The 24,985-nt window shown below is 42.4% G+C and overlaps 3 protein-coding genes across 5 annotated transcripts in view; 1 reads left to right on the forward strand and 2 right to left on the reverse strand.

Moving 5' to 3' along the window:
- The window catches only part of TMEM231 (transmembrane protein 231), a 6,006-nt gene extending 1,977 nt beyond the window's left edge, over positions 1-4,029 (reverse strand). Inside the window, exons 1-5 of one of the 2 annotated variants that reach the window (XM_069026515.1) lie at positions 3,363-3,549; positions 3,117-3,286; positions 1,949-2,077; positions 468-611; positions 91-172 (exon numbers count right to left, since the gene is read on the reverse strand). In XM_069026515.1, the coding sequence (XP_068882616.1) occupies positions 91-172; positions 468-611; positions 1,949-2,077; positions 3,117-3,286; positions 3,363-3,504 (667 nt within the window). In that variant the 5' untranslated portion in view covers positions 3,505-3,549. Of the gene's footprint in view, positions 1-90; positions 173-467; positions 612-1,948; positions 2,078-2,976; positions 3,287-3,362; positions 3,550-3,733 lie in introns of those variants that run through there. The other variant, XM_069026514.1, reaches the window with a different exon arrangement.
- GABARAPL2 (GABA type A receptor associated protein like 2) lies at positions 3,978-8,664 on the forward strand. The gene is made up of 4 exons (XM_069026516.1): positions 3,978-4,061; positions 4,371-4,426; positions 6,349-6,521; positions 8,083-8,664. The coding sequence occupies exons 1-4, from the start codon at positions 4,028-4,030 to the stop codon at positions 8,171-8,173; spliced, it is 354 nt and encodes a 117-aa protein (XP_068882617.1). The 5' UTR covers positions 3,978-4,027; the 3' UTR covers positions 8,174-8,664.
- Positions 8,445-24,985, reverse strand: part of ADAT1 (adenosine deaminase tRNA specific 1) — a 29,279-nt gene continuing 12,738 nt past the window's right edge. For both annotated transcript variants that reach the window (XM_069026501.1, XM_069026502.1), the window contains exons 9-10: positions 21,283-21,369; positions 8,445-13,451 (exon numbers count right to left, since the gene is read on the reverse strand). In XM_069026501.1, the coding sequence (XP_068882602.1) occupies positions 13,319-13,451; positions 21,283-21,369 (220 nt within the window). In that variant the 3' untranslated portion in view covers positions 8,445-13,318. The remainder of the gene's footprint in view (positions 13,452-21,282; positions 21,370-24,985) is intronic.

The following is a 24,985-nucleotide window of genomic DNA, read 5'->3' on the forward strand; positions in this document are numbered from 1 at the left end:
TGTAGGTGTTAATACAGAAGTCATATATCTCACGAAACAGCTGCTAGTATGCTAACTACTACTGTCCTGTAGCTACACATTCAGACTTACCATTTCTATCCCAATACGCCGCAATGATGTTTGCTAGATCATAGTCACTTGCAAAAGGACTTGTGCCATTGACCACAGACACCTGTTACAACAAGGAGACACTTTAATTATTTCTCCAGTCTTCAAGACAGTAATTCTACTGAGTTTCTTACACAAAGTAACCATGCCCTTCAAGGAACAAACATAAACATCACACTGAACATCTTGGCACAATAACCTCTTCCCTCTTGTAGTCTAACAAGGAAACACCAGTTCCAAAGTTTTACAGTTCACTCTGTGCAGCAGTACAAATAATTAGGGTGTCACCTGTGATACTAGGACGATTAAGAAGGCGGAGTGGGGGGGAATTGATGGGGAAGGGAAAAATGTTTCCTCACATTGTATCTGGTATCCAGTCCACAATGGTTAAGTAATTGCCTCTGGTTCAGTTTCAGGTCTCCATTCACATAGAGCTGAGACCCTGGCACAGGAGAAAAAAACTGAAGAAAAGCCATGCTCTGCATCACAAATGTTGACATTCTCTGAAATAGTGAAGACAAAAAAGGAGAATTTAGAGGGAGGAGGGGGGACACAACATACTTTTCTACTCTTTGTATCTACAAAGTTTTCTACGTGGATTTGATTTTTCTATGATTCCCAAATTTTAGATCATCACATTAGTCTAAACGAGCGAACACCAAATAAAAAATACAATTTTTTAAAAAAGTGAACTACCTTAGTTACTAGGTACCTAACTTTATTAACTCGACAAAGTTCCACAGGAAATTCAGTCAAGTGCAAGTCTGTGGCTAATGACAGAAAGATCTGACTAGCCATAACATGTATAAAGCAGCAAGGTGACTAAACACATTCATTGGAGACACACTTTAAAAACCTCAGCAATCAGAATCAAGGACCAAATAAAGAAGGTAGGTCCTTCATTCTTATCGACCACTCAATCTGAAGGAAAATGTCCACAATTACAGTGGAAATAAAATAAATAAATAAATAGATTTATAAAATAAAAAGTGTTGTGAATATCAGAACTCCCTGTGATACTAATACCTGACCAAATACTTCAGCCCAAATTTAGGACTGTTGGGCCTTTATTCTGGGCCTCAGGCTTAAGAATGTTTCCTACACCACACAGCTATGCTTGCTAAGCTTGTCCATCTGCAATCAGCAAGACTCTCTAGGAGAAACAGCCTAGTCTCCCTAGGAAAACAAATTCTTGTGTGTGTGGCTGCACCCAATGCAGCTCTGTATTATTGCTCCTTTCAGATGTATCCCTGTGCGCTGGTGTTTTTGCTTTAGGTATTGACTGCACTGCCGCAGCAGAATTGTGTTGTCTTGTCTTCCTGTTACGCTTTCTTCCTCATCCCAGTTACAGGACACGGAAGATCCTGGCAGATGATTACCGATGCTTCAAGAGCTGTTAAGCAAATCCAAGGAGTTTCAGGCTGCTGCAAAAGCCTGGCTCTCCCCCTCAGAAAACGAATTGGTTATGTCAAGGCACAGCAGGATGTAGGAATGCACATCCTTCTGCCTATTGCAGGATTCACAGTTATTTCCAGGTGCCACCCACACTGATACTCACTCTTGTGCATTTCTGTCCTGTATGCTGCACTACAGCCCAAGAGAATACAGAGCTTAAAATTAAAAAAAAAAAAAAATTCTAGCAAAGTGTATGAAAATACTCAAGAGAGCTAGACTAGGAATGACACAGCAGAAGAGAAGAAAATTAAGTATTTGTTAGTAAAATAAATATTTTAGATAGGAATTTCAAATGCGGAAAGTTTCTTTTCATCTTTTGTATAACCACTACTGGAATATTACAATGGGTGTGTACATCACAACAAGCAAAACTAAAAATGCTCACATAAAGCTGGTACGAAAAGAGTAGAATCAGCTGAACGCCAACTACGTGCTCCGTTGGTTGCAGTGGAAGTTCCAATTTAAAATGCAACTGATCCATTTTGCCATCTTGATTTTTGTCTTCTTCTCTAGTCTAAACAAATTTTTTTTAAAGACAGGAATTTCTGTTTAGAAACAGAAAGAAAAACAGAAGTAAAACCCTGGGGGACCTCCACAACTGCAGCACGCACATACCAAGGAAGCAAATAAACTGCATAGTTAGGAATGCAGTAAAAAGCTGCTTGACTATTTATAGACAGAAAACTAGAGACAAACAAGAAGCCTACACTGTTGTCTGTTATACAACGTCTCATATGCCCCTCCCAGGAGGGATAGTTTACTTCAAGGTCTCTTCTGCCCTACAGCATGCCAACTGTCTCCCCTGCATGCTACAAAGCATGCCTTAGGATCTTCTGTAAGACACAGTGCAAATATATGACTGATGGTCAGGCTTCTGCCTCCTGCCACTGCAGCATGCCTCTTAATGGCCTCTGTATGCTCATTCGTGGCTGTGAGCCGAGGCTTGCTATGCTTGTGTGCCAGTGTCCAGTACTTCAGCTACTTGCAAATCTACCAGGGCTCATAACCGAGGCAAACAGAAAAATAACTGCCACTGTGGAATCCCACAAAGAAAAATGACTGCAAGGCAGAGGTTATGTGCTTCTGAAGGCACATACCTGCTTCCAAATCTAGGGGCTACCTAGCAACCCCCGCAAACTTCACGGGATAAGCCATGCGGCCAGTGGAGAACGGCACAACTAATTTGATGAAAGTAAACTGACGTGTTCACGCAAACCACCAGCGGTGCTTGCGGACATCGTTTAGTGGCAAAATCGGTAAGGTTTGGCTAATGACTGGACTTGATCTTAAGGGCCTTTCCCAATCTAAGTAATGCTACGATTCAGTAACACTGAGCGGGAGTGCAACGGGACTCGTTAAAAATCCAGCAAATCCCGATGTGAGGCACAAGGTTATACATAAAGCTGCTGCTACCTGAAGGCAGCAGTGCCTGACGGGCCACCCGCTCAAAAGCGCCATCAGCACTCGTGCCCTGAGCCGGCTGCCGGTCCGCTGGCCCCACTCTGCAGCCTCGCTTCTCGCCACTGTTGCCGGGCCGCCCCGGGCAGGCCTACCGACAGGAGCGGGACTCGGAGCCGGTCCTCCTGGAGCCTGTTGAACGCTGGGAACGTGCTCCACGCCAAGAAGCTGCCCGGGCCGGACCCGATGGTGGCGACGAAGAGAACCTCGTACCGGAAACGGACGGTGGGTTGCTCCAGGTACGCGCTCTGCTTCAGCCAGAAACCTGAGGGCAGAAACAGCACGAGGTTTCAGGACTGCGCCGGGCCCGGCCAGGCCCCGTGGGGTCGAGTGGCGCTCACCGTGGCTCCGGTAGGCCACCAGCAGTGGTGGCACATAGGTGAGCGCCGTGATGAGCAATAGCGCCAGTGCCGCGGCGGAGCAGAACCCAGCCCGGTAGCGCGTGTACAGCGCGGGATGCGAGAACAGATCCACGCCAGCCATGGCGAGCGGCCCTCAGCGCCGGACAGCAACCACCCCGCCCCGCACTCTCACCGGTCGCCCTCACCCGCGCCTTCAGCGCTGCACTGGCGGAGCGTCGGACTGACGAGACGCCGCGCCAATCAACGCCGAGGGGACGGGCGCATCAGCGAATGAACGCGCACCGCTGCCTCCCGGCGCCGCCGGCGAGATAGCGCCTGGCAGCGGGATGGGGACAGATGGATAGGGACACCTGCCGGGGCGGCGAAGTCGATGGCGCGGCTTCGAGTGCCCCGGGAGGGCTGCGGGCGGCCTCGCACCCGACAGGTGACTCCGTGCCCGGATGCCACAGTTCCGCCCCACGATCCGCAGCCGGAAGCGCGGCCGCTCAAGCGGTTGCCGGGGAACAGGCGAGCCGGAAGTCCCGCCTGCCGTGCCGCTGCTGTTGTTGTGACAGGGACCGTGACAGCGACAGGCCCGGCACGAGCCCCCGCCCCCCGCACACGGGCCTCGCCGCCTCTGGCTCCGCTCCCCGCCCGCCCGCACCATGAAGTGGATGTTCAAGGAGGACCATGCGCTGGGTAAGGGTGGGTCCGGGCCAGGCGCTGCCTGGCAGCGGCCCCGGTGCCCTCGGTCTCCCGTGTCGCCATCTGTCCCCGTCGGCTTCCCCAGGCGGTCGTCTTGTCTGTGGGCGGACAGCCGCTGGCGGCCCTCGCCGAAGGGTGGTGCGATGCCCGGGGACGGTCTCCCCGAAAAGCTAGAGACCGCTCGGAGGCGGGGATATGGTCGCGATCCCCGCAGGCTCACGTCCCTGCCGGCGCTGCCCTCTCGGCCTAGGACACCGGCAATATTATTACTATGCAATGACTAATTATGAGTTCTGTTCACAGAGCACAGATGTGTCGAGTCGGCAAAAATCCGAGCCAAATACCCCGACCGTGTCCCGGTGAGTAACCAAGCCAGCTTCAACAGAATACTTAGAGGCAAAGGTGGATAAACTGTTTCCATCCTGTCCACTCTGATAAGTTCCTACTAAGTAAATTCAGTTCCTTTTTGTGTCCTTAGATGTTTTAAAGAAGCCCCAAACACATCTAACTACTGCAACATTTTCTCCTCTGCCCCAGTGCTTAACGACAAATAAGCTTTCTAAACACGTTCCAGGGATTTTAATGATATATCAAAGTCCTGCTTTGTTCTAAAGGCAGTTATATCCCCGCAACCACCTTCAATGTCTTGGCGATTGTGCCTAATCCTTAGAAAGATTATGAAGATTCTTGAAACCTTGACCATCTTCCATCCTGGCTAAATGAGTTAGATGATATCCCTCATGTATTCCACGCCTATAACCAGTCATCGTGGTGAATCTCCCCATGCAAACCCTGTTGTTTGAAGAGCCAATGCAAGCGGTGACCTCTCCTTTCTGCATTAATACCTACCAGTCTGCTAAATAGTGAATGACCTCTCTTCTTCTCTCCACAATCCCTTTTAACATGTTTGTCTGTGAAAAGACCACACTTCACATCTTTATATAACAGCTAGCAACATGCCCACATTCTCAACTTGCTTGAGTGTAAAATTTCCCACATCCCATCTGACCACGTGCCACTTAGTGCCACTCCTGCGTCTCACCTTTTGGTAAGTAACTTCTCCATTAGCACAGCCCAGAGAAGGATCTTTATTCCCATTGACTTTTTCTGCAGCTCAGTTGCACCTAGTCACGAGATTTTCTCCAGCTGCAGTCTGGCAAGCTGATATGATCCTTGCTGTTCTCTCTTGACTAACTATCCCCTCATACATAGACTGTGGTGTCCTTAATGACCATACATCTCCACTTATTATCCATTTATTAGTTTCAAAAATATCCTTGATAACCTTAGGGGAAAAAGAAACGTAGAAACTCATAGCGTGAGTCAGAATGACATGCTGCCATATCAGGAACGGACAGCAAGGTGTAGATAGATACAGGAATTAAATCTCAAATCAGCAATCCTTTGTCTGGAGCGGTATGTATTTTCTGCTTGATGATTCCAGTTGAGCTGTTGAAATGAAATAGTTGGCATAATTTAATACTCAAAAGTGTTTTTCAAACTTAATGTTGCAAGTTGAATGCAGAGCAAAGGAATGGAGACCCTGGAACCTCTTGTAAACTGTATTTCCCAACCTGCTGTATTTTTCCTTCCAGAACCAGCCTCTGTAGCACAAAAAGCATCAGGTCTTTTTCACAAGGAATACTTAGTTCTCCTTCCCTTGTACCTGTTGCTTTTTGTTTCGTTTGTTTATTTTTGTCTGGTTTTGTTTTTGGCCGTCTTGCTGTCTTTCCTTCCTGTAGTCAATTTCCGATTGCCGAAGCAATGATGAAAGATACTCTAAATGTCAGTTCAGCAGAATACAAAGTTAGCCTCACCAGTGCCAGTACAGGGGAAGGATCACCTCACAGTCCTTTGCCTAATACAGTCCAGGACACCATTAGCCTTACTTGTGGCCAGGGCACACTACTGGTTCATTTTCAACTTTGGGTCCACATTGCAATAATTCCGTATCATCGGTGTAAAAAAAGTTAAATGACATGCGTACTTTCCTGTCACAGGTTTCTTTAAGGCATAATGCACCTTTTTGCCCCATGACTGCCAAAAACCCAGGCGCAGGAAGTTTTGAGCCATTGTGTATATGAATGTAGGTCTCAATGCAGCTGTAAAATCAGGTTTCAGAGTGCTGAGCCAGTTTTACCTCTGATTTGGTTGCGGTCAGGAAACCTTTTTGTTCATCCCCTCTGCTCACTGTTGTAAGCCTGTACAAGCAAGCGATCTACCAAAGCTGTCTGTTCACACCAATCCTTAACAGCCTGACCTTCACACCTGCACTTTACAGGTCATAGTGGAGAAGGTCTCAGGATCTCAGATTGTTGATATTGACAAGAGGAAGTACTTAGTTCCGTCTGACATCACCGTGGCCCAGTTCATGTGGATCATCAGGAAGAGGATTCAACTGCCATCTGAGAAGGCAATATTCCTCTTTGTAGACAAGACTGTCCCACAATCCAGGTGAGAGGCTATTCACTCGGTATTCAGAATCCTTTCAGCAAGCCTGTGCATATTAGAGGGTGAGTAATGCCACTCTTCGAGGCTCATTTGGTGATTTTAGGAGGTGTTTGTCACATCCTAATCTCACTAAAAGTTGTTTTTCCTCATGAGTTTGATAAATGCCTTATTTCTTGAGCTAGGCTGAAAGGAAAGGTGACTGAAAAATATACTATGATTTACTTCCATGGGAAAAGAGTGAGCTTTGCAGTTATGATGTTCTTGCACTTGGCTGAGTGCAAGAACACGTACATCATCAATGTCAAAAAAAATGATGATTCTCAGTGTAACAAAAAAGTTGTGCATTAAATACTCAATAGCAAATGCCATAAATTATTCTGAAAAAAGCCAACAACCTGTCAGTTTACAAAATAACATTACAGACTAGTTGCTGGCTCTTTTTTAAAAACTATTTTCTTCTATTAAAAAAAAGAATAATTGCTATAGAAAGGTTTTTCACATTGGTTTTATACAGGAATAAGTTTCATTGCTTTCTGCTACATACAGAATATAGCAGAAGCAGCTAGTACAACGTTCTGCACAAGATACTTCAATAAAATTTAAGGAAACAGTATGTCGTTACATGCCTTAGATGTGGTATTATTCTCAATACTTAGTTGTAACAGAAACAGTCCCTCCAGGTAACCTGATACACAGTAGGGACCCATGAGAATCATCCTTTTCTGCTTGTTTTCTTTTAAGAGTACTGAAAATGCCTATATGTCATCTTCCTAACGGAACTATAGAACTGCTGGGAGCAGGAAAGAGAGATCCGTTGTCTCTTCTCACATGTTCATAATGAGACATCTCAGCTGGAAAAATAGGGCTTTGATAATTCAATATTAATGTAAAAATGGCTACTTCTTAACAGATAAACAAAAACACAATCTGCTCATGGCTCTGCTCATTTCATAGGCTGAGTTTATGTAATAAACTTCTGTATGAGGAGAGAAGGATGTCAAGGGTTGGTGATTTATCTGCTACTCACCAGTTATCTTCCATTTCAAGCACTGCTCACACATCTTCCCAGCTCCTCTCTTGGGCAGAATGACATTGTTGTTTTCCCTGTCATCACATCCAGTCTCCATCTTTCAGTTCATTAGCCTTTTCTCAGTTTTGGGAAGTCAGAGACAGGTGATCTGAGGAGGCATCATTTGTGCACCTCACTGATGTCAACTGCTCCAACCATCTGTAGATAGATGGTTGGAGCAGTTGACCAGCCAAGTAATAGCTAGCGTTTCTTTTTGTTTTCAAAATAGAGACCAATTTCCAACAAAACAGGGAAGCATTCTGACAAAGGCATTTGTGAAGAAATCCAAAAAATTTACTCTGCAAAGAGTCCAGGATCATTTTTCTAACTCAGGACTCAACTGCTTTTCATTTATTCTCCTCGTTCATATTTTAACATATACATGGACTTACAAGTTTTAGCTTTTATTAATCCTTGTTTATATGAGGTTCTAACTGTTAACACTGGCAAGTTGCATGAGCCAAACAAATCATTCCTGTTTTTTCCCCCTTCAAGCTTAACTATGGGACAACTTTATGAGAAGGAAAAGGATGAGGATGGATTCTTGTATGTTGCCTACAGTGGAGAGAACACATTTGGTTTCTGAATGGTGGGTCTTGGCTACTGTACCATCCTGCTGTGTATCTTGTAAATAGCTGATCATTTTCTGTTCTGACATCCACAGAAGTTCCTTCTATATACATGCATTTGTAACTGGATTTATTTCTTAATATATTGATAGGTCTTGTTTTATTAGACTGTTAAATTATAAAAAAAAAGTTTTGTTGGTCTTGTGAATTTTTTTTTCCTCATGGCTATGAATTCCCAAAGCCTCAGTTCTTTGGGGGGATACATTTGATGACATTGGTTAAATAAGAAAGCAAAGTAGTTGAGGTACTAAAACCTGAAGAGAAGAACACACATTTATTCTGTTTTGAGATGTCAGTTTAAGAAAAATAAAAACAGTAAATTAGTATTGGGAACACTGGATTTGCTAGCTTATCCAAAGCCAGGAGCAAGATGCTGATCGTGTTGAATTGAGCTAGTATGTTCCTCTTAATTAACAAACAAGTACAATAAAAATTCCTGTCACAAACAGGCAGTGCTGTCATTTCTTTACTTTCATTTTGGCCAGAAAGTTACTTGTCACATTTACTAGATGCTACACAGCTGCTTGTATTACTTACTAGACATTGTACACCTTCTCAAGCTTTAGTGTGTGGCTGATGATACCAGGAAGAAACAAGGAGCTCTTTGTAACTTTCAAAACCAATAGTTTCAGAGCTACCGTCTCTCACAGCTACGATTGCACAGCTACTTCTGTTTGCAGGCAAAGAGGCAAACCTGTGGACTGTGTGGGAGAGGGTGGAAAAACCACCTAATTGACCTAATTGCACAGTGCTGGAGTTCACACTCTGATATTAAAGGATAACACGGTTGAAAAAGTGGCATGACTTTGACCTTCCTAAAACAGCAAGGAAACACTAAATACAGTTTAGATTACTATTAAAAATTTTAATTCATTTTCTCACTACGTGGTGCCTAAGAATTTAGTTTTTAAAATGTTTCTAGTTACAGTGGAAATTTATCACTTTCCAAACTTAAATTCATACTCACTCAAATTCCCATGAAGATACATAATTGTTTAGCGCCGCAGTCATTCACAAGTATTGGCAGAACTCCAAAATGTGAAGGTAGGAGCCTGTGAAATGTTGACGCTACCCTTTTATTGAGGCTTGTCACAGTAACTGTGATGCATGTGCTTAGTGCATCTGAAAATGCGCTGTTGATCTCAGTAAGCTGGAAAATGTTCGGTCTCCTTTATGCTGAAACCTCACAGTTTTTCTACAGTTATCAAGTAATATTTTTTCTTAGCTGTTAACAGAAGAGTAAGAAACATAACTTAAAAATGCTAGATAAAGTTAATTACATGCTAGCAAACAGATGTATCTAAAAGCAAGGGGAGATATTATGATTGAGGTAACTTTTGGATTACCCTTCGTAAGCCCCTAAAGCCCCCACATAACTGCTCTCTTTAACCTCTCTGTGTATATTAGTTTTGATTTAGGAGCACAGACATGCAAGTAATTCCAGAGAATGTAAGGATAAATATTCTACAGCAGTAACTTCACTTTTCATCTGCAGGTACGCTTAAAATGGCAATAAAACATCAGGAGGTTTCCTTTTGAAATGCATAGGTGAAATGCATCCCTTTAGATAGTACACTCTTGTAAAATTATAAAAAGCATTTGATCCCATATGATCTTCATTTTCTGTTAACCCTTCAATTTATGCACTGAACAAAAAATGAAGAAATACGTCACTATTCCTACAGCAACACCTCTATGTCACATCTTTAAGCTAAATTGAAATGTCATCTACAATATAACTAAACCAGTACTGGATGAATTTAGTATTCAGTAAGTATTTAGTATTCAGGCCAAATTTAGACCATTTAGATAGCCTTCCCTCAAAGATTATCTTGCTTCTACCTGTATTTATTATGTATATATGTTAACTGTATATATTATGTACCTATTGTTGCTGCAGCCCTCTTATGACATTATCAGATACCTACACCTTGTTTTGGGCTCATGGTTTGTTTTTCTACAAATACAGAAATATAAATAGTCTTCAATTTACTCGGAATGTACTGAGATCAGTAAGCCTTCCAGCCTGTGTTAAGGTGAGCAGTGGAAGCACACTGTGAAGATCAAAACCTTGCTTTTCCAAAGGCAGTGGGATGCTAGCATCTTGTCTCAAGGAACCGCAGCTTCAAGGTCAAAGAGATTGATTACTCTTACCCTTGGACAAAACCACTTGTTTCTGTGCTCTGGTTTTGACTTCCTTAAAGATAAGCAAGCAGTCTGTCCTGCCTTCTTACTATGATTGAAAATAGAATGACATCTCCAATAGTGATGCTGTTAAAGACATCCCACTCAATGATTACAGTTTCTTTGTCCTGGCAATTAGGAGCCATTGGTCCCAAACAAGTTTGGGAAAGGCAAGGACCTATCTGGGTAATACAGGTGTGCTCATTTTACACATATGGTCGGAATCCTGGTGCCCTCCTATGCTCTGCTGCTCCCACTGCCAATTGTTTGCTTGTCCTTATTAACCATGCACTGTGGGCACATTTCTGCTACCTGCCTCCCTGCTAACTCTGCTCTCCTGTCGCAGAGTCTCTGCATTCTACTGTCCTGCTCATGCCTTGCCTATCTTTGTTTTGTGTGGTGTCAGGTATCCCAGCGCAAAGGAGTGATACAGGCTTGGAACATGTCAACTGTTACTTTCCAGGAGCAATTCTTCCAAAGACCTGCTGACAATGATCCAAATTTAGTTTGCTACCTGTTACAAAAGCAAAGAGACTGTTCTTTCCTATCTCTGCATTTTTCCCTTCCGATTTTGAGAGCAGTTTCACGGTATTGCCAACAGCATTTCCTGATATTTTGGAATTTAACAGATGCAGCATTTAAATAATGATTTTCCATCACAGAAATGCCATCCAATTGAGGATGAGATCCCACAGGCTTAGCCCCTCCGTCTTTTAAATGCTGTTCTGTTTCAGCTCCTTCCCTTTCTTTGCATATTCATTGACTTGCTCTAGGCTTAAATATGTCCTCAACTCCATCCAAAAAGTGAGGTCAACATCACTGTTCAGCACCTCAAAAACTACTTTCAAACCTGACAAGTAACAGAAAAGCAGCAGTCTACAGTTCACAAGTATTTTGCAAATGCACAAAAAAATCTTACAAGGAACAATCCTAACAGCCAGACTCAAATTTTAGAAGTCTTAAAAGAATTTAAACCATATAACTGCTCATCTGAAAACTAGTCTGATGCCAAGACTACAGAACTAGTCTTACGTAACCCATATTAATATTGCAGCTGGATAGGAAATGGGAACATTCCAGTCTGGTCAGCAAGTTCACTGCAGACATTGTTGATTAACAGTGGGAAACTAGGTATGGTAAGTTAATAGTATCTGCAAGATTTCAGCGAAGAACAAAGGTAAATTTCGGGAACCTGGAAATCTACTGATAGTTCTTTAGGTACACTACAGAACTCTGCCCTTGGAATGCTACTTGCTCAATGACAGTAACTGCTACCATTTGTCTTCAGCAGTTCACCCTGTTGCCCATGTGCAATGGCATCTGGCCATTTTTTATCTTCTGATGACTACTACAAGTCTCTAATCTCCATTATCCCTTGCCCTCTACAAACACATAAAATTACTTCCCCCTCACCAATACAACTGGTCCTTCTGCATGTTAGTGCTGGATTTGAGAGAATGGGCATATAGACACAGAATTCAAGTTGTTATTTCTTCAACAAGAGAACTATTCTTACTTGACAAGTCAATCTAAGTGTGAAGTAAAAAGAATTTACTGCTATCAGTTCTCAGACTGTAATGCAAGGTGTACTGTTCAGTCCCCTATGTAGCTCAGTAGGTTGACAGCAAAGGCTGTTTGGAGAAATGCTGTGCCCATTTTTCAAATCCAAAACTATAGGATATCAAAGAACAAAAAAAATTCAAATCACTGAAGAATTTTTAAGTTCTAAATTATCCACTTCTTTCATCCTGCCATTGCCTTGCCCAAATATTTTATGAATTGTAGTTTACAAATGAGAATGCACTCAGTAGCAGTTACACGGTCCTGAAATTGCTCACACAAGGCAGTAACTGGGACAGAAGGTTTAAGGAGGATTACACACTGCTTCCCCCACAACTGCTCACAATGCTGACTGTCCTGCTATGCAGATGTTAGTCGGTAATAAAGCATAATGACAAGAGACTAGAAGAGACATGCCAGAGACTACTTCCAGTACTCCCCAAAGCATCTCCACCTTTGCCAGGTGATTAATGAACATAGTGACATAAATGGCTGAGGCATTTCTGCTTTTAATTGACATTTCCCACAGAGGGGCACGGAGATGGACAGTGCTTGAAACACTGAAAAATAGGTAAATGTGTGTAATTACACAGGATTGGCCAGTTTGAACCAAGTAATTCAGGAGTTCTCTCTTCTGCCTACAGAAGCAAAGCAGCTGAAAGGTTATCTGGCAAAGTCCTGAAATTGAGATGCACAGGATACCATAAGTGGTACTATTCGACACAGACTTGTACCCAGTGCTTTTGCTTCTGCTGAGGCAGTGTCTGTGGCTATGTTTAGTAAATAGCAGCATATGTGAAGGATTCCCAGAAGAAAACTACACTTTAACAGAGCTAGTATTTCCAATTAGAAGCAATGGGGCTGGGGGGACACAGAAAGTTCTTCCAAGCACCAGACAAGAAGAGCCAAGAGCTATAAAAGTCTTACTTACTATACATTAGGGTTGTCCCAGCAACAGAAAAACAACCACAACATTATGAGAGGTGGAAGAAAAAAGCAGCACTAAAATTTTCCACAGGATTGCTTCAATTTCAGTTGACATTACTTTCGCTGCAATGACTATGGCTGGTAGATCATATCCTCAGATACAAGGATAGCACGTTACTGCTTCCCTTCTTTTGGAGGCATATTGTTTAATGCAGCTCAGAATTTTGAGTCAGCAATGATCCTTTTCTATATTTCAATAAAAAGGGGGCTTCAACTCAGCCAAAATAAGGTATTCTCTAAATTGCTTTCCTTTTCACTCCCGTCTCTTTACAGCATATAAACCAGAGGGTGTCTTTTTCTGGCCCTTGAACTGCAGAGGTGTCTGCTGTGGACCAGAGCTTATTCCTGGATTCACATAGTCACATGGATTCTCATGTGAAGTGCAGGTATTCCTTGGCATTCTTGACCCAACCCAGCAGAGCTTGGCTACGGAGCACTCTCCAGGCTTCTTGATAATCTAGTGCAGCTTCCTTGTAGTCCCAGTAGGTTTTTAGAGTCTTCATCCTGACAGAAAATGCACAAAAATGAAAACAATTCTATGATCCTCTTGAATATGAGGTCACAAAAGGAAAAAAGAAATCAAACACCTAAGAACCTGATGATCTCCTATAAACCCTTTCATGCTACTTAGTGAAATTCTCTTCTAGGGAGACTTGGAGACACCCAGACTCTAAAGCTAGACACCGTCATCAATCATACAAAAGGAAGCAAAACAACTCTTCTAGCATTAGAAATGACTGTGCTTGACTGCATGACCACAGGTTACAGAAAACCTCCATGATAACAAAAACTGCTGAAGCAAAGCTGAGAAGGTTGCTATGGGTGCTTTGAATTGGGTGGAAGTAGCCTTAGCGTGCTAGAAAACTGGCTGGAAGGGAAAAGGACAAAATGAACTGGACAGTTTTTCTTTTCCAACACAAAACTAATGGGGAAGAATGAGACAAAGGAGAAAATAATCTCTTTTCTTTCCCTAAAGCAAAAGAGACTCAACAGTTTTGGTGTTATTCCCCTTCCTCAAGTAGCAACTACTCCCCACAATCTCAGCAGAACAATTGGTCACTCTCTGAGCACATTATACCAGTGATTTTCAAAATAGGGAAGTTCAAGTCTAGAGTATCTGAACACAAGTGCCTCTAAGACAATTTCATCAAGATTTTTTTCCTTTCCTTGCATTCCGTTCCCAACCTCTCTCATTTCCCTTTGCCAAAACATGTCAGCGACATGTGGTATGCAGTGTTTATACATTAAACCCAATATGAGGGGAAGATCATAGGCAACATGACCTTCACCAAGAAAGAGGAAGAGCCAAACTACTACAGGAACCCTAATCTGAGAGATCTGAGAACCACTGCACTAACTTCTAAAACACGCTTTCATGCTCAAAGGCAATTATGATCACCCATCACTCCCAAAAAACCCCCACAGCTCCGCCGTAACAGCAGACCATCGGAAGCTGTGTTGGAGGCACTCAGCATTCTGCTATAAATTTGTTTCTAAAACACTGTGACATGCAAAGCAAGCTGTATTTTCTATCCTTCAAACCTTGTGTTCAGAAATGTGCAAGAGTGAAGAACCTGTCTATGCCATTGCTGAATATGGAGATATATACTCTCTTAAAAAACCTGCCCTGCACTCTTGTCACAGCCAATCCATTTTGCTTTCTCCACCTCTTTCACATTAATCATACTCTCTGAAACTAACCTCTGAGCTGCTCTCAAAAGTCCCATGTAAGAGCCCTACTAGAACTCTCCCCCACCTGGCCAGTGGAATGGTCATGGAATCCCACTATCAGTAGTGGATCATAGTTTAGGAGCATCACTCAACAGGCAAAAGACCAGCAACTATCTGCCCAAACCACATTCGGGAAACAACCAGGTCCAAGAAGGGTCCAAGCCAACTCACCACAGCCGGTCCCAAAACCTTACCATAGGCAGCACTTCCTGTCCCAGGTACTCATGTATCTCAAACACAGTACAAACTACTGGTGTTGCTTTTGCACGGTGTGATTTTTGGTAGTGGGGGAACCACAGAGGTGGCTTCTGTGACAAGCTGCTGGAAGCTTCTGCCATGTCTGGCAGAGCCAATCCCTAATGGCTCTGAAGATGGACATGCCGCTGGCCAAGGCTGGGCCAATTAAAGAGGATGGTAATGCCTCTGTGATAACATATTTAAGAAGAAAATCAAAACAAAGTGGGGCACAGGTTCTTTTTTTCTAGCCAGAGAAGAGGAGGAGGTGAGAACATGCGAGGTAAACAACATGGTGAGACCAAGGTCAGTGAAGAAGGAGGAGGAGGAGGTGCTCCAGGCCCAGAGCCAAGATGCCTCTGCAGGCCGTGGTGAAGACCACAGTGAAGCAGCTGTGCCCCTGCAGCCCATGGGGATCCACGGGGGATGCAGAGATCCACCCGCAGCCTGTGAGGGAGGTGCCCACACCGGAGCAGGTGGATGCCTGGAGGAGGCTGTGATCCAGTGGCAGACCTGGCGGAGAGAGGGGGCCCTGCTCCCAGGCTGCAGCAGCCTGTCCTTGGCGGATTGAACCCCATGGAAGAGTGACCCATGCTGCAGCAGTTTTGGGAGGACTGTGTGCCCATGGGAGGGACTCACATTGCAGCAGTTTTGGGAGGACTGCTGCTTGTGAGATTGGAACCATGCTGGAGGAGTTCACGGCGAACGTCCCCCATGGGAGGGACCCCATTGTCTCAATGGGGGAATGACTCCTCTCCCTGAGCAGTGGAAGAAATCTCCGGTGACAAACTGACCAAAACCCCCATGCCCTGTCTCCCTGAACTGTTGGTGGGAAGGAGGGAGGGGTTGGGGGAAGAAAAGGTGTTTTTAAGGGCTTATTCTACTCCTCATTATCCTCCTCTGACTTCGTTAGTAATAAATTCACTTTGTACCCCTAAGTCGAGCCTGTTTTGCCCTTGGAGTGATTTTTCCTGGTCCTTATCTCAACTCATGAAGCCTTCATGAAGTTTTTCTCTCCTCTGCCCAGCTGTAGCAGGGGGAGGGCGAGTCAGCGACTTTCATGGGTGCCTGGCGTTTGGCCAGTGTTAAACCATGACACCTTCACCTCCCCCCCACCTGATTTTCTTTTCTTCCTTGCTAAATGTTGCTCTTTCCTGAATCTGCTGTCATATCAATGGCTCTTCAACTCATATCCATCAGTCTGATTCAATTTAAGTAAAACACATAAGGGGTTTTTCTACCCTTCATTATTCCAATCGACCTTTGTTTGGAAACTCTTACAGTAGACAGTAAGAAAAATATAGCTAGGAAAAAGGCAGGATAGACAGGAGCAGCTCAGGATGTTCACCACACTATAGCAGCTACGCAAGCAGGTGACCGCAGCCTCTTGGCATTTCATTCTTCAAGCAGACAATGTCAGTACAGTAATTTAACAGTGCATGCAACACAAAGCAGTATTTTAAACAGCTTCCTCAAGAAGCTGACAAAATCAAACAGATTTATGTAATTCATGCTCAATTTCTGCATTAAGCTTCTGAGGAATTTTCAACATATATATGGGAAAAATGCTTTCAAATTCCAAGACACTGCATCTGCATAAAAACCTCATGTGGTTTGACTGTATCTCAGATTTAGTTGGGCCATTAGGCTCTCAGCATTAGTAATGAAGAACCTGTGACTTTTTTTGGCAGAAGCAAACACTAGTTTGCTGCCCCAGGCAAAGTTCAATACAGTCATAGGATCTCCAGTCCATCCAGGTCTTCCTGACCACATTTCTTGTATATTTCCCTTTACTATTTCAATCTTGCCCCTACACTACTGTGCAAGAGAGAGACAATGATTCTGACAGCTGTGTGCCAGAGACATGAGACTCCATTCGGAAAGGTATTACACTCCTGGAAAATGCCTCACACAAATCACCATTATGCTTGAAAACACTCGTGCTCAACCATATGCAAGGCTGAGCACGAATGGGCTCACAAGCAAGGCAGCCTGCAAAGAAAAGCAATGCATTGCAACAGTACTTCCTTCTCACTAACAAACCCTGCTTTTAACTCTATATTCAGTTTCAAACATCTACATTCAACCCATAATGTACTTTTGAGATTTCAGACACATTATTCACATAAGCATAAGGAATCAACCAAAACATTACTTGTACAAAAACTGATGAATCACATCTAAGAGAGCAAAAGATCACAGATCTTCACTATATAAAAAAATCTGTTGTGAACCCATAATATAATAAGGGGACCAAGGAAACCAGACATGGGCTGATTATATTCTTCTGATTATGTGTCTTCAACGCTGCAGATAAAATGCAGTAATTGCAGGCAAATAACTGACACCAACCTAAAGAAGATAAAGAACAAGTGACAGAGTGAGCTAACTCAAAGAGTGAGCTCCACACAAATACAGCAAGGTTTTTTACAGTAATTCGAGGTTCTGCAGTATTTGGAAGATTGTTACTGCATTGCTGCATTCTAGCTTAGGAGACCAGATTTTCAAAACATTACTGAAAAATTGGAAAATGAGCTTTGCGGCTTTTGCCAATGTCATCTAAGATGTGGAAAAACTGAATCACACAGAGGAAAAGATGCTGAAGCTCAAAAGAGTAACTAAAAAAATTAAGTCTTGAGATAACTATGATGACAAAATGTTTTCATGCACAGAAAATGCTGTTTTATAAAAGGCTCTTCATTCTGGCAAAGACCTAACAAACATCTGTGATGTGCAATACATAAAAGATTTTCAGTGTCCCACAGACCTCTATGCAGTGGTAGGATCATCCCAGGAATTGTTTAATGTACAAACTTTAAACAGAAAACTGAAAAGGGACTAGAAAATTGCTACAAAATTCTTGCCAAATGTGTTTGTATTGTGTTGTGGTTGCTTTTAATTGGAAAACAGCAGTGAAACTGCACCACCACTGCTCCCAATGACAGTTAATTTCATTAGACCAACAATTCCTCAGTAACACCAGCAGGAAATATTTAGCAGTCACCTTTTGTTTCTCATGGGCAAGCAGTCTTAAGTGTGAAGCACAAGTGAAGATTCTATACTTTAGCCTACCTAAAATCTTGGAGCCATCTGAAAGCCCTTGCACTCCTCTGTATAGCAGCCCACCCCGTCTTCAATTAGGTGTCACTGGAACTGGAATTCTCCATACTGCAAACTGAGCAGGAAGGAAGACTAATAGTACAATCTTAATTGTGATGGCTCCTGACTACAATTTAAGAGAAAAGAGGATTAGTCATTCATTTAATAAGCCCAGTGAGAAAGGGCAGGTTTATTTTTACAAAGTCTCCCTTAGATTCAGACAAAGGGCCATACAGCCAGCCACATCTTGTACAAACAGCAATGCCTGGAGACTCTCTAGGGTGGATGCCACCGTATGACAAGAGAAGCTTTTCACTTCTCCACGTGATGATTAAGGCATGGCTTTTCTCCTAACAGCAGGGAAAAAAACCCGATTAATCCAAAAAATCTCCTCTGCCACATTACCATCAAGTGATCTGCAACCAATACTGCAGGGGATTTTGCATAACAATTCAGATCAGCAATAGCACAATGCTGTCCAATGGTGTGTCACCATTCCCTTGGCAGAGAGCATGGAAAACATGAAAAGAAAAAAAAGAGATGGATTTATGCACCAGTAATGTCAAAACGATAATATGTGAGAGGGAATCAACAGAAGAAAAATAGGTATGAGAGATGGCAGTAAGAGGTAATAAATAAACAACATTTGAGTTAGTCTACCTGGAGAGATGAGTGAGAATTTACGTAAGGCACGGAAGACAGGTCATAAAAATTACTGCAAAGGAAGAAAGAAGGTGGGACAGCATAATACAGTACTATCTGGTTTTTGGTGAAGTAGCTCATGCCAGCCAAACAGCACCTCCTTCTCAGTCTCATGTGAAAGCAAATAAACTAAATCCTGAAAAAAACACAAATCAATGAATGTCATGCTTAACATCTTAGATAAGCTATACTACTATAAATACCTAAACTTGCCTTTTAGAAGAGCCAGCAAATTTCTGGCCCCAGCAGGCTGTCTACCTGTTCAAATTTAACAGCACCCACACTGATCCTCTGGAGAGAAATGAAGAATGAATAAGAAAGTCACAAAAAGCAGGAGAAGCAGCTTTAGATATACACACAAATAAAAAAGAAAACAAAAGAACATCAGAATCAGTTCCATGCAAAGTTTTAAATTCCCCAATTCCTAGTCTGACAGTGGACAACAGTAGATGAAGGCAGGGTTACGTGAAGAATAACCTCCTAATATACCCTATAACTACAAAACAAGCTGTTCAGCAAATTTGAAAGTACTACAAGAATGAGTTTTCCTTGATGGAGCAGAAAAGATGGGAGGCAAGAGACACAGAAGTGGACTAGAAGAGTCAGGGTCTCTTAGGGTCAAAGTGGAAAAAGGAAACTGGGTGACACCAGCACAGCTTTAGAGCCAACCATTTGTGGTAAGAGATAACAAGATACATTTGAATGTGAAGAAAATACAAAACCGGGTAACAGTTTAATACACAGAAGTTTAGAGGAAACAATTTGAGAGTGTAGGATTTCTTATTCGAAGTTCACTCAAACTCAGACTCCAAGGGGGACTGTGTAGAAAGGAAAAGGGAAGATGAAGGAAACAGCAACACAAAGACACTTCTTAATTTTGCTTTTTAAGTGGAGAAAAAACAAAGACTTCAAAGGCAATCAGCTGCACAAGCTGACTAGTGAACTAGCACCTCTACTGTATAAATAAGAGTTTGTGCAGCATAAAAACAATGCCACATCTGTGAATCAGCTGGACTTTGTCAGGAGAAGCCCAGACAGAAAAACAGTAGAGGACAAAAAAGTCAAAGGAAATGACAAAGCCAATGGTCTAGAAAAGCCCTGAGGTGAAGTGACTTTATGTAAGCAGCACATGATAGCATAATGAGTCACCTACCCAAAAATGCACAAGTTCACAATCTGCCTTGAGGAAATTATGATGGCTAAACAACTGAGGACAAACTCCCACCCAAAACAGGCTAAAATTTTTATATGTAAAACTGATTTAAGGACAAAGTGTATCTACTTATAGAATCAGTTGAAAGCATCTCAGCAATAGCATGGTTCATGTTGACATCAAAACTTTGAACCAGTTAGGAGACACTTCTACAGACACAGAAGGTAACGGCAATCTTTAATTCAACAAAACTCAAAAGCAAGCAAGATCCATTAAAGATCCAGGTCTACTGTCCTGGTACCATGAAAGGCTGAAATGGCCTACCTCCAATGCTTCCAGTCACATATGCCTCCTACTTCCTTTGCATGGGTTTCATCTGTTTTAGATTTCCATGAGCCAATTAAAATTCATTAGTCCGAGAGAAAACACAGAATACAAGGAAATTGTTTTCAGCCACATTACCTAGCTGAACCGGCTCATCATGAGATTGGAGAAGTGCTACTGATACAAGGGAGAAAAGAGTAATCTACAGCCAGTAGCAGCAGAGAACTGCTGTGGGACCACCCCCATCAGCAGCTACAAGCAGTTAAACTGGCTCAAGAGTTGGGATAACTGCATCCAAAAGCTGGTGAAATTGTATCTGGAAGTAAGCCTAAAATACAATAAACCTTCTGTGGCAATGGATTTGGAACCTTCTACATCTCCCAGAATCTAAGCCAAAGAGAACTAAATTTCTGTACATGTGAAACTATGCTTTACTTTATGGTATACCAGCAAATACATAATGCACCTAATGTAGCTATGCCAGACTGGATGATTACTGCAAGTAATTAACTCAAGTCTGATAAACCAAACTTGTTTTTAGTAATGTAAAGGAAAATTCCAACTATGGCTTCCTCAGTCAAAAGCTGCTTTCTTTTCTTTCCAGAAAGTCTCTGCTTATGCAACATACGCATTGCAGAAAGAGCCCTATATGCTATCTCACCTTACTAGCTCTTACTCCACCATACACTAAGATGAAAACTGATTTTAGCCTAGACTTAAAAAAAAACAGAAGAAAGGTTTTTTTTACTCTAACTTCTACTTTTACTCTACTTCCTTCTTGTGAATCAAAGAAGTGGCATTTGATAGAATTACTGACCACCAACTAGATATCAATAACTCCACGACAACTTTGGGATGCTGGGTTTGAATACCACGAAGGGTAGAGAGCTGCAGGCGGCTATCTAATAGCTCATGTTTTCAAAAAAGATACTACTTCCTCATTTTGTGTCTCTTTCCACATTTTTCAAGTATGAAAGTTTAACTATGGATTTATCTAAAATGAGATTAATGAGCAGATACTGTATCATCACAGTATTCTTCGGTTTCATTAAGATAAACTCACTCTTCTAAATGCAATTATAATGTCTTTACCGTAGAGTGTCCGGTAGATCCTCTCGTGAAATACTTGTCACCAGCTTTTGGAATTGATGGAAGAGTTCCACTTTACAGATCTTGGATCTGATATAAAAAATTTTTAAAATTAGAAATTCTGATGAAAGAAAAAAATCATAAATTCACTCCACCTTACAGCTCACAGCAGTACATCCCAACTAAACGTTTTTGATAGAAAGCATTATGTTCACTTCTCAAAGAATGTAAAAACTTCCCTATTGTTTAACTTTTCCTATCCCATCCAAGCTGTCCACCTGCCTTTTCCTTTAGTTTTATATGTTATATTGACAAAGAGCTGCATTGCCCCCATTCTCCCAGCCAGCAATCACCAGTTTGCAGAAAGAACATTTTAATATCACACTGTTATCTGCACGCAACTGCACTGTCATCAGCTCACAACTGCAGTAACATTTAGCCAAAAGGACTAGTCCCAGAACAGATCAAACAAGCACAGGACTCCAAAGGCTTTTTTGAAGCCTTTGAAACATGACTTTCTGCTTTAAAGTTTGAAAATCTGTTGAAATGCTGGCAGCACACTCCTAACATGAACATGTCACCTTCCCATGTGACATGGAAAAAAACCTGTTAAATTCTGTATTATTCAAAACAAATAAAAGAAGCAGCAGAAGTATCTGGAACAATGCTGTCCTTTTCACGATGGTGATGAGGACACATTCAGCAACAGGTGCAGGGCAGTTAAATACAAAGAGGCTCATCAAAAAATAAAGTGAGTCAAAGTTTGAAAAATCTTTAGAAGATACTACATACATCTCTCAGCTTTGAGCCCTTCTATTTCCCCAAAGAGATGGCAACCAGAATCATTGTTTATAAAGGGTAGTTTGGTTTTAAATGGCCCAGCTATTTCCTCTATTTATTGATCTTTGCATACTTAACGAGGACTGATTCAGTTCTCCAACAAGCGCAAGCTGATTCTCCAGAAGCACTGAAAACAACACCAATCAAAAAAATCTTGCTATGTTGCTACCATGTATTTTAAGAACATCAAAAATGGCATTGAATCATAGAGTCTCCACAAGGATCACTGAGTCAAACTCCTGGCTCAGGAAAACCCCAATAATCCCAGCATGTGCCTGAGAGCATTGTCCAAATGCTCCTAGAACTTGGACCACTGTGACCACTGCCCTGGGGAGCCTGTTCCAGCACCCAACCATCCGCTGGGTGAAGAACCTTTTCCTAATATTCAGCCTAAGCCTCCCCTGACACAGCTCCAGCCATTCCCTTGGGTCCTATCACTGGCCGCCAGAGAGCAGAGAACAGTGCCTGCTCCTGCGTGTCACCTCACAAGGAAGTTGCAGCCTGCTGTGTGGTCTCCCCTCAGTCTTCTCTTCTCCAGGCTGAACAAACCAAGTGACCTCAGCTGCTCCCTGCAGGGCTTCCCCTCCAGCCCTTTCATCATCCTGATGGCCTCGCCTTTGGACACTTAGAGCTTTATCATCTTCTCACATTCCAGTCTCCAAACCTGTCCCCAGGAGGTGAGGCCATACCAGTGCAGGGCAGAGCAGGACAATCCCCTCCTTCACCTGGCCAGCAATGCTGGGTCTGATGCCCCCAGGATGCGAGTGGCCCTCCTGGTTGCCAGGGCACTGCTGACTCATATCCAACCTGCCATCAACCAGGACCTCTAGGTCCCTTTCCATAGCCCTGCTTTCCAGCCTCTTGCTCCCCAGTCTGTCCATACATGCAGGGTCACCCCTGTGCCACATGCAGAAACTGGCATTTGTCTTTGTTAAACTTCCTATGGTTGGTGATTGCCCAACCCTGTATTTTGTCGAGGTCTTTCTGCAGGGTCTTCTTCCAAGGGAGTCAGCAGCTCCTCCCAATTTAGTGTCATTAGCAAACTTAGTGTACCTTTGAGTCCTGCATCCAAGTCATTTATTAGGATGCTGAAAAGCACTGGCCCTAAAACAGAGCCCTGCTGAGCCCCATTGGTGATGATGGCATGCAAAGACGCTCTAAAATTTAATATTCAAGTTAATCTGTCAAAGGTTCGTATTGTAGTTTTTGGCAGTTTAGTTAATTAAGCATTAACAAAAGCACAGACCAGATATTTACCTAAAAATTCCTTTTAGTCAGCCAGTTTTACCTTCCTTGGTATTTAGTGTTATCTAGCATATTGAAAGGGGGAAGAAAACCTCAAACAACACTTCCCAGCAATCACCCTGAGACTCTTGGAGAGGAAAAAGAATGTAGAAATACAAGTCTTGTTTATTACTAAGCACCACCATTCTCAATAAGGCTGTAAATTCCTTATTTTCATTATAAAAGTTCCTTTTGTGACTGTTTATCTCATAAGTTTAAATAGTTTACTTGCTCCTTGACGTTGTTTTTAATCCTGATTTCCTAAGGAAACAAGACATTTGTAATCACATGGTCTTGTAGGTGCTAATAACTTTTTAAAGTTTTAGTGAATTTCAAGCACATGTTGAGAGGAGGATCTTTTAACAATAATTGACTTCTTACACTTTTGTGCTAGTTGTCAGCTAGCAGATGGCTCTCAAATTTTAGAGCTGATGCACAAATACTATGTAACAAATTTAACTGAGAAAAAGGGGTTAGCGGATTTGTTTGATCTTTCACATGTCTTCTGGAATACTTACCTACTGCACATTGAGAATAAATATTGTACAGTGCACACAGAGCCTGTCTTAAAAGATGCTCTAAGTCACCTAGGTCACCTGTGTTAGCCATACCCCAGACACCAATACCAGTCATAAACCACCAAGTTCCTGGTCCTTTTCTTTCCACTGAAAATTTGGAAATACTAGGATATACCAGGATAAACTTCAGTCAAATCAGGCATAACTTCAAGAAGCTCAGAACGTGCAACTTGCAGGCATATGAATAAATTCTCCACAAGAACTGTCTAAGCTGTACTTACTATGCTATTCACCCCTTGTCAGGATTGTCATCATCCTCCCAAAAAGTCTGGGAAACATGAACAATATGACCATTGACAAATTTGTAGTATAATCAGCTAACAACTAGAACACAAACACCAATCCTCAAGCTGAATTTCCACAGAACAATGATAATTTTGGCCACCTCACCTAAAATGAAGATAACATAGAGATGGAGAAATTTGTCTGCAGATGCTTATGAGCAATTCCTCTCAACCTCAAGAAAAGTACCTATTTCTTTAAACAATGATTGTTAGAGGATTTCTTAAAGAGCACAGTGCCAAGATGACAGTTGGAAAAGTGACATGTTCATGATAGGAATGTGCTGCCAGCATTTCAACACATTTTCAAACTTTACGGCAGAAAGTCATGTTTCAAAGCAACACTTCTAATGCTCATACATCCATGTCAGCTGGCTCGACTACTAAAGAAAAAGAAATCTCTAGAAAGAGAACTTGCAATGCACACATTTCCCTCACAGTTGTCAACCAAAAAAAATGCAAAGCAAAAATTCTGTTTCCTTCAACAGTAAACATCCTTTTAATAAAAACTGATCACAGTCCCTCACCACCTTTATCTACAATGGTCTCAACAGTGACAAAGAAATAGGATAAACTTGTTAATTCTCATTTAACTTTCCTTATTCCAACTGCCCTCTCTGCCTTACACAGCAACTCTTCCTTTTCTCCTGGTCTTTACCTTCCCCCTTCTTCACTACTCGCTATATTTCCTCCCACTCTGACCACATCACACGAGCTGACAAA

This window comes from Aphelocoma coerulescens, chromosome 11, assembly GCF_041296385.1.
Source record: "Aphelocoma coerulescens isolate FSJ_1873_10779 chromosome 11, UR_Acoe_1.0, whole genome shotgun sequence".
Taxonomy (NCBI): domain Eukaryota; kingdom Metazoa; phylum Chordata; class Aves; order Passeriformes; family Corvidae; genus Aphelocoma; species Aphelocoma coerulescens.

Excerpts from the sequence above, each read along its gene's own strand:
- GABARAPL2 (XM_069026516.1), top strand. The coding sequence starts at position 4,028 with ATGAAGTGGATGTTCAAGGAGGACCATGCGCTGG. Across the intron at positions 4,062-4,370 it reads CAAGGAGGACCATGCGCTGG|AGCACAGATGTGTCGAGTCG; the intron begins GTAAGGGTGGGT and ends TTCTGTTCACAG. Across the intron at positions 4,427-6,348 it reads AATACCCCGACCGTGTCCCG|GTCATAGTGGAGAAGGTCTC; the intron begins GTGAGTAACCAA and ends TGCACTTTACAG.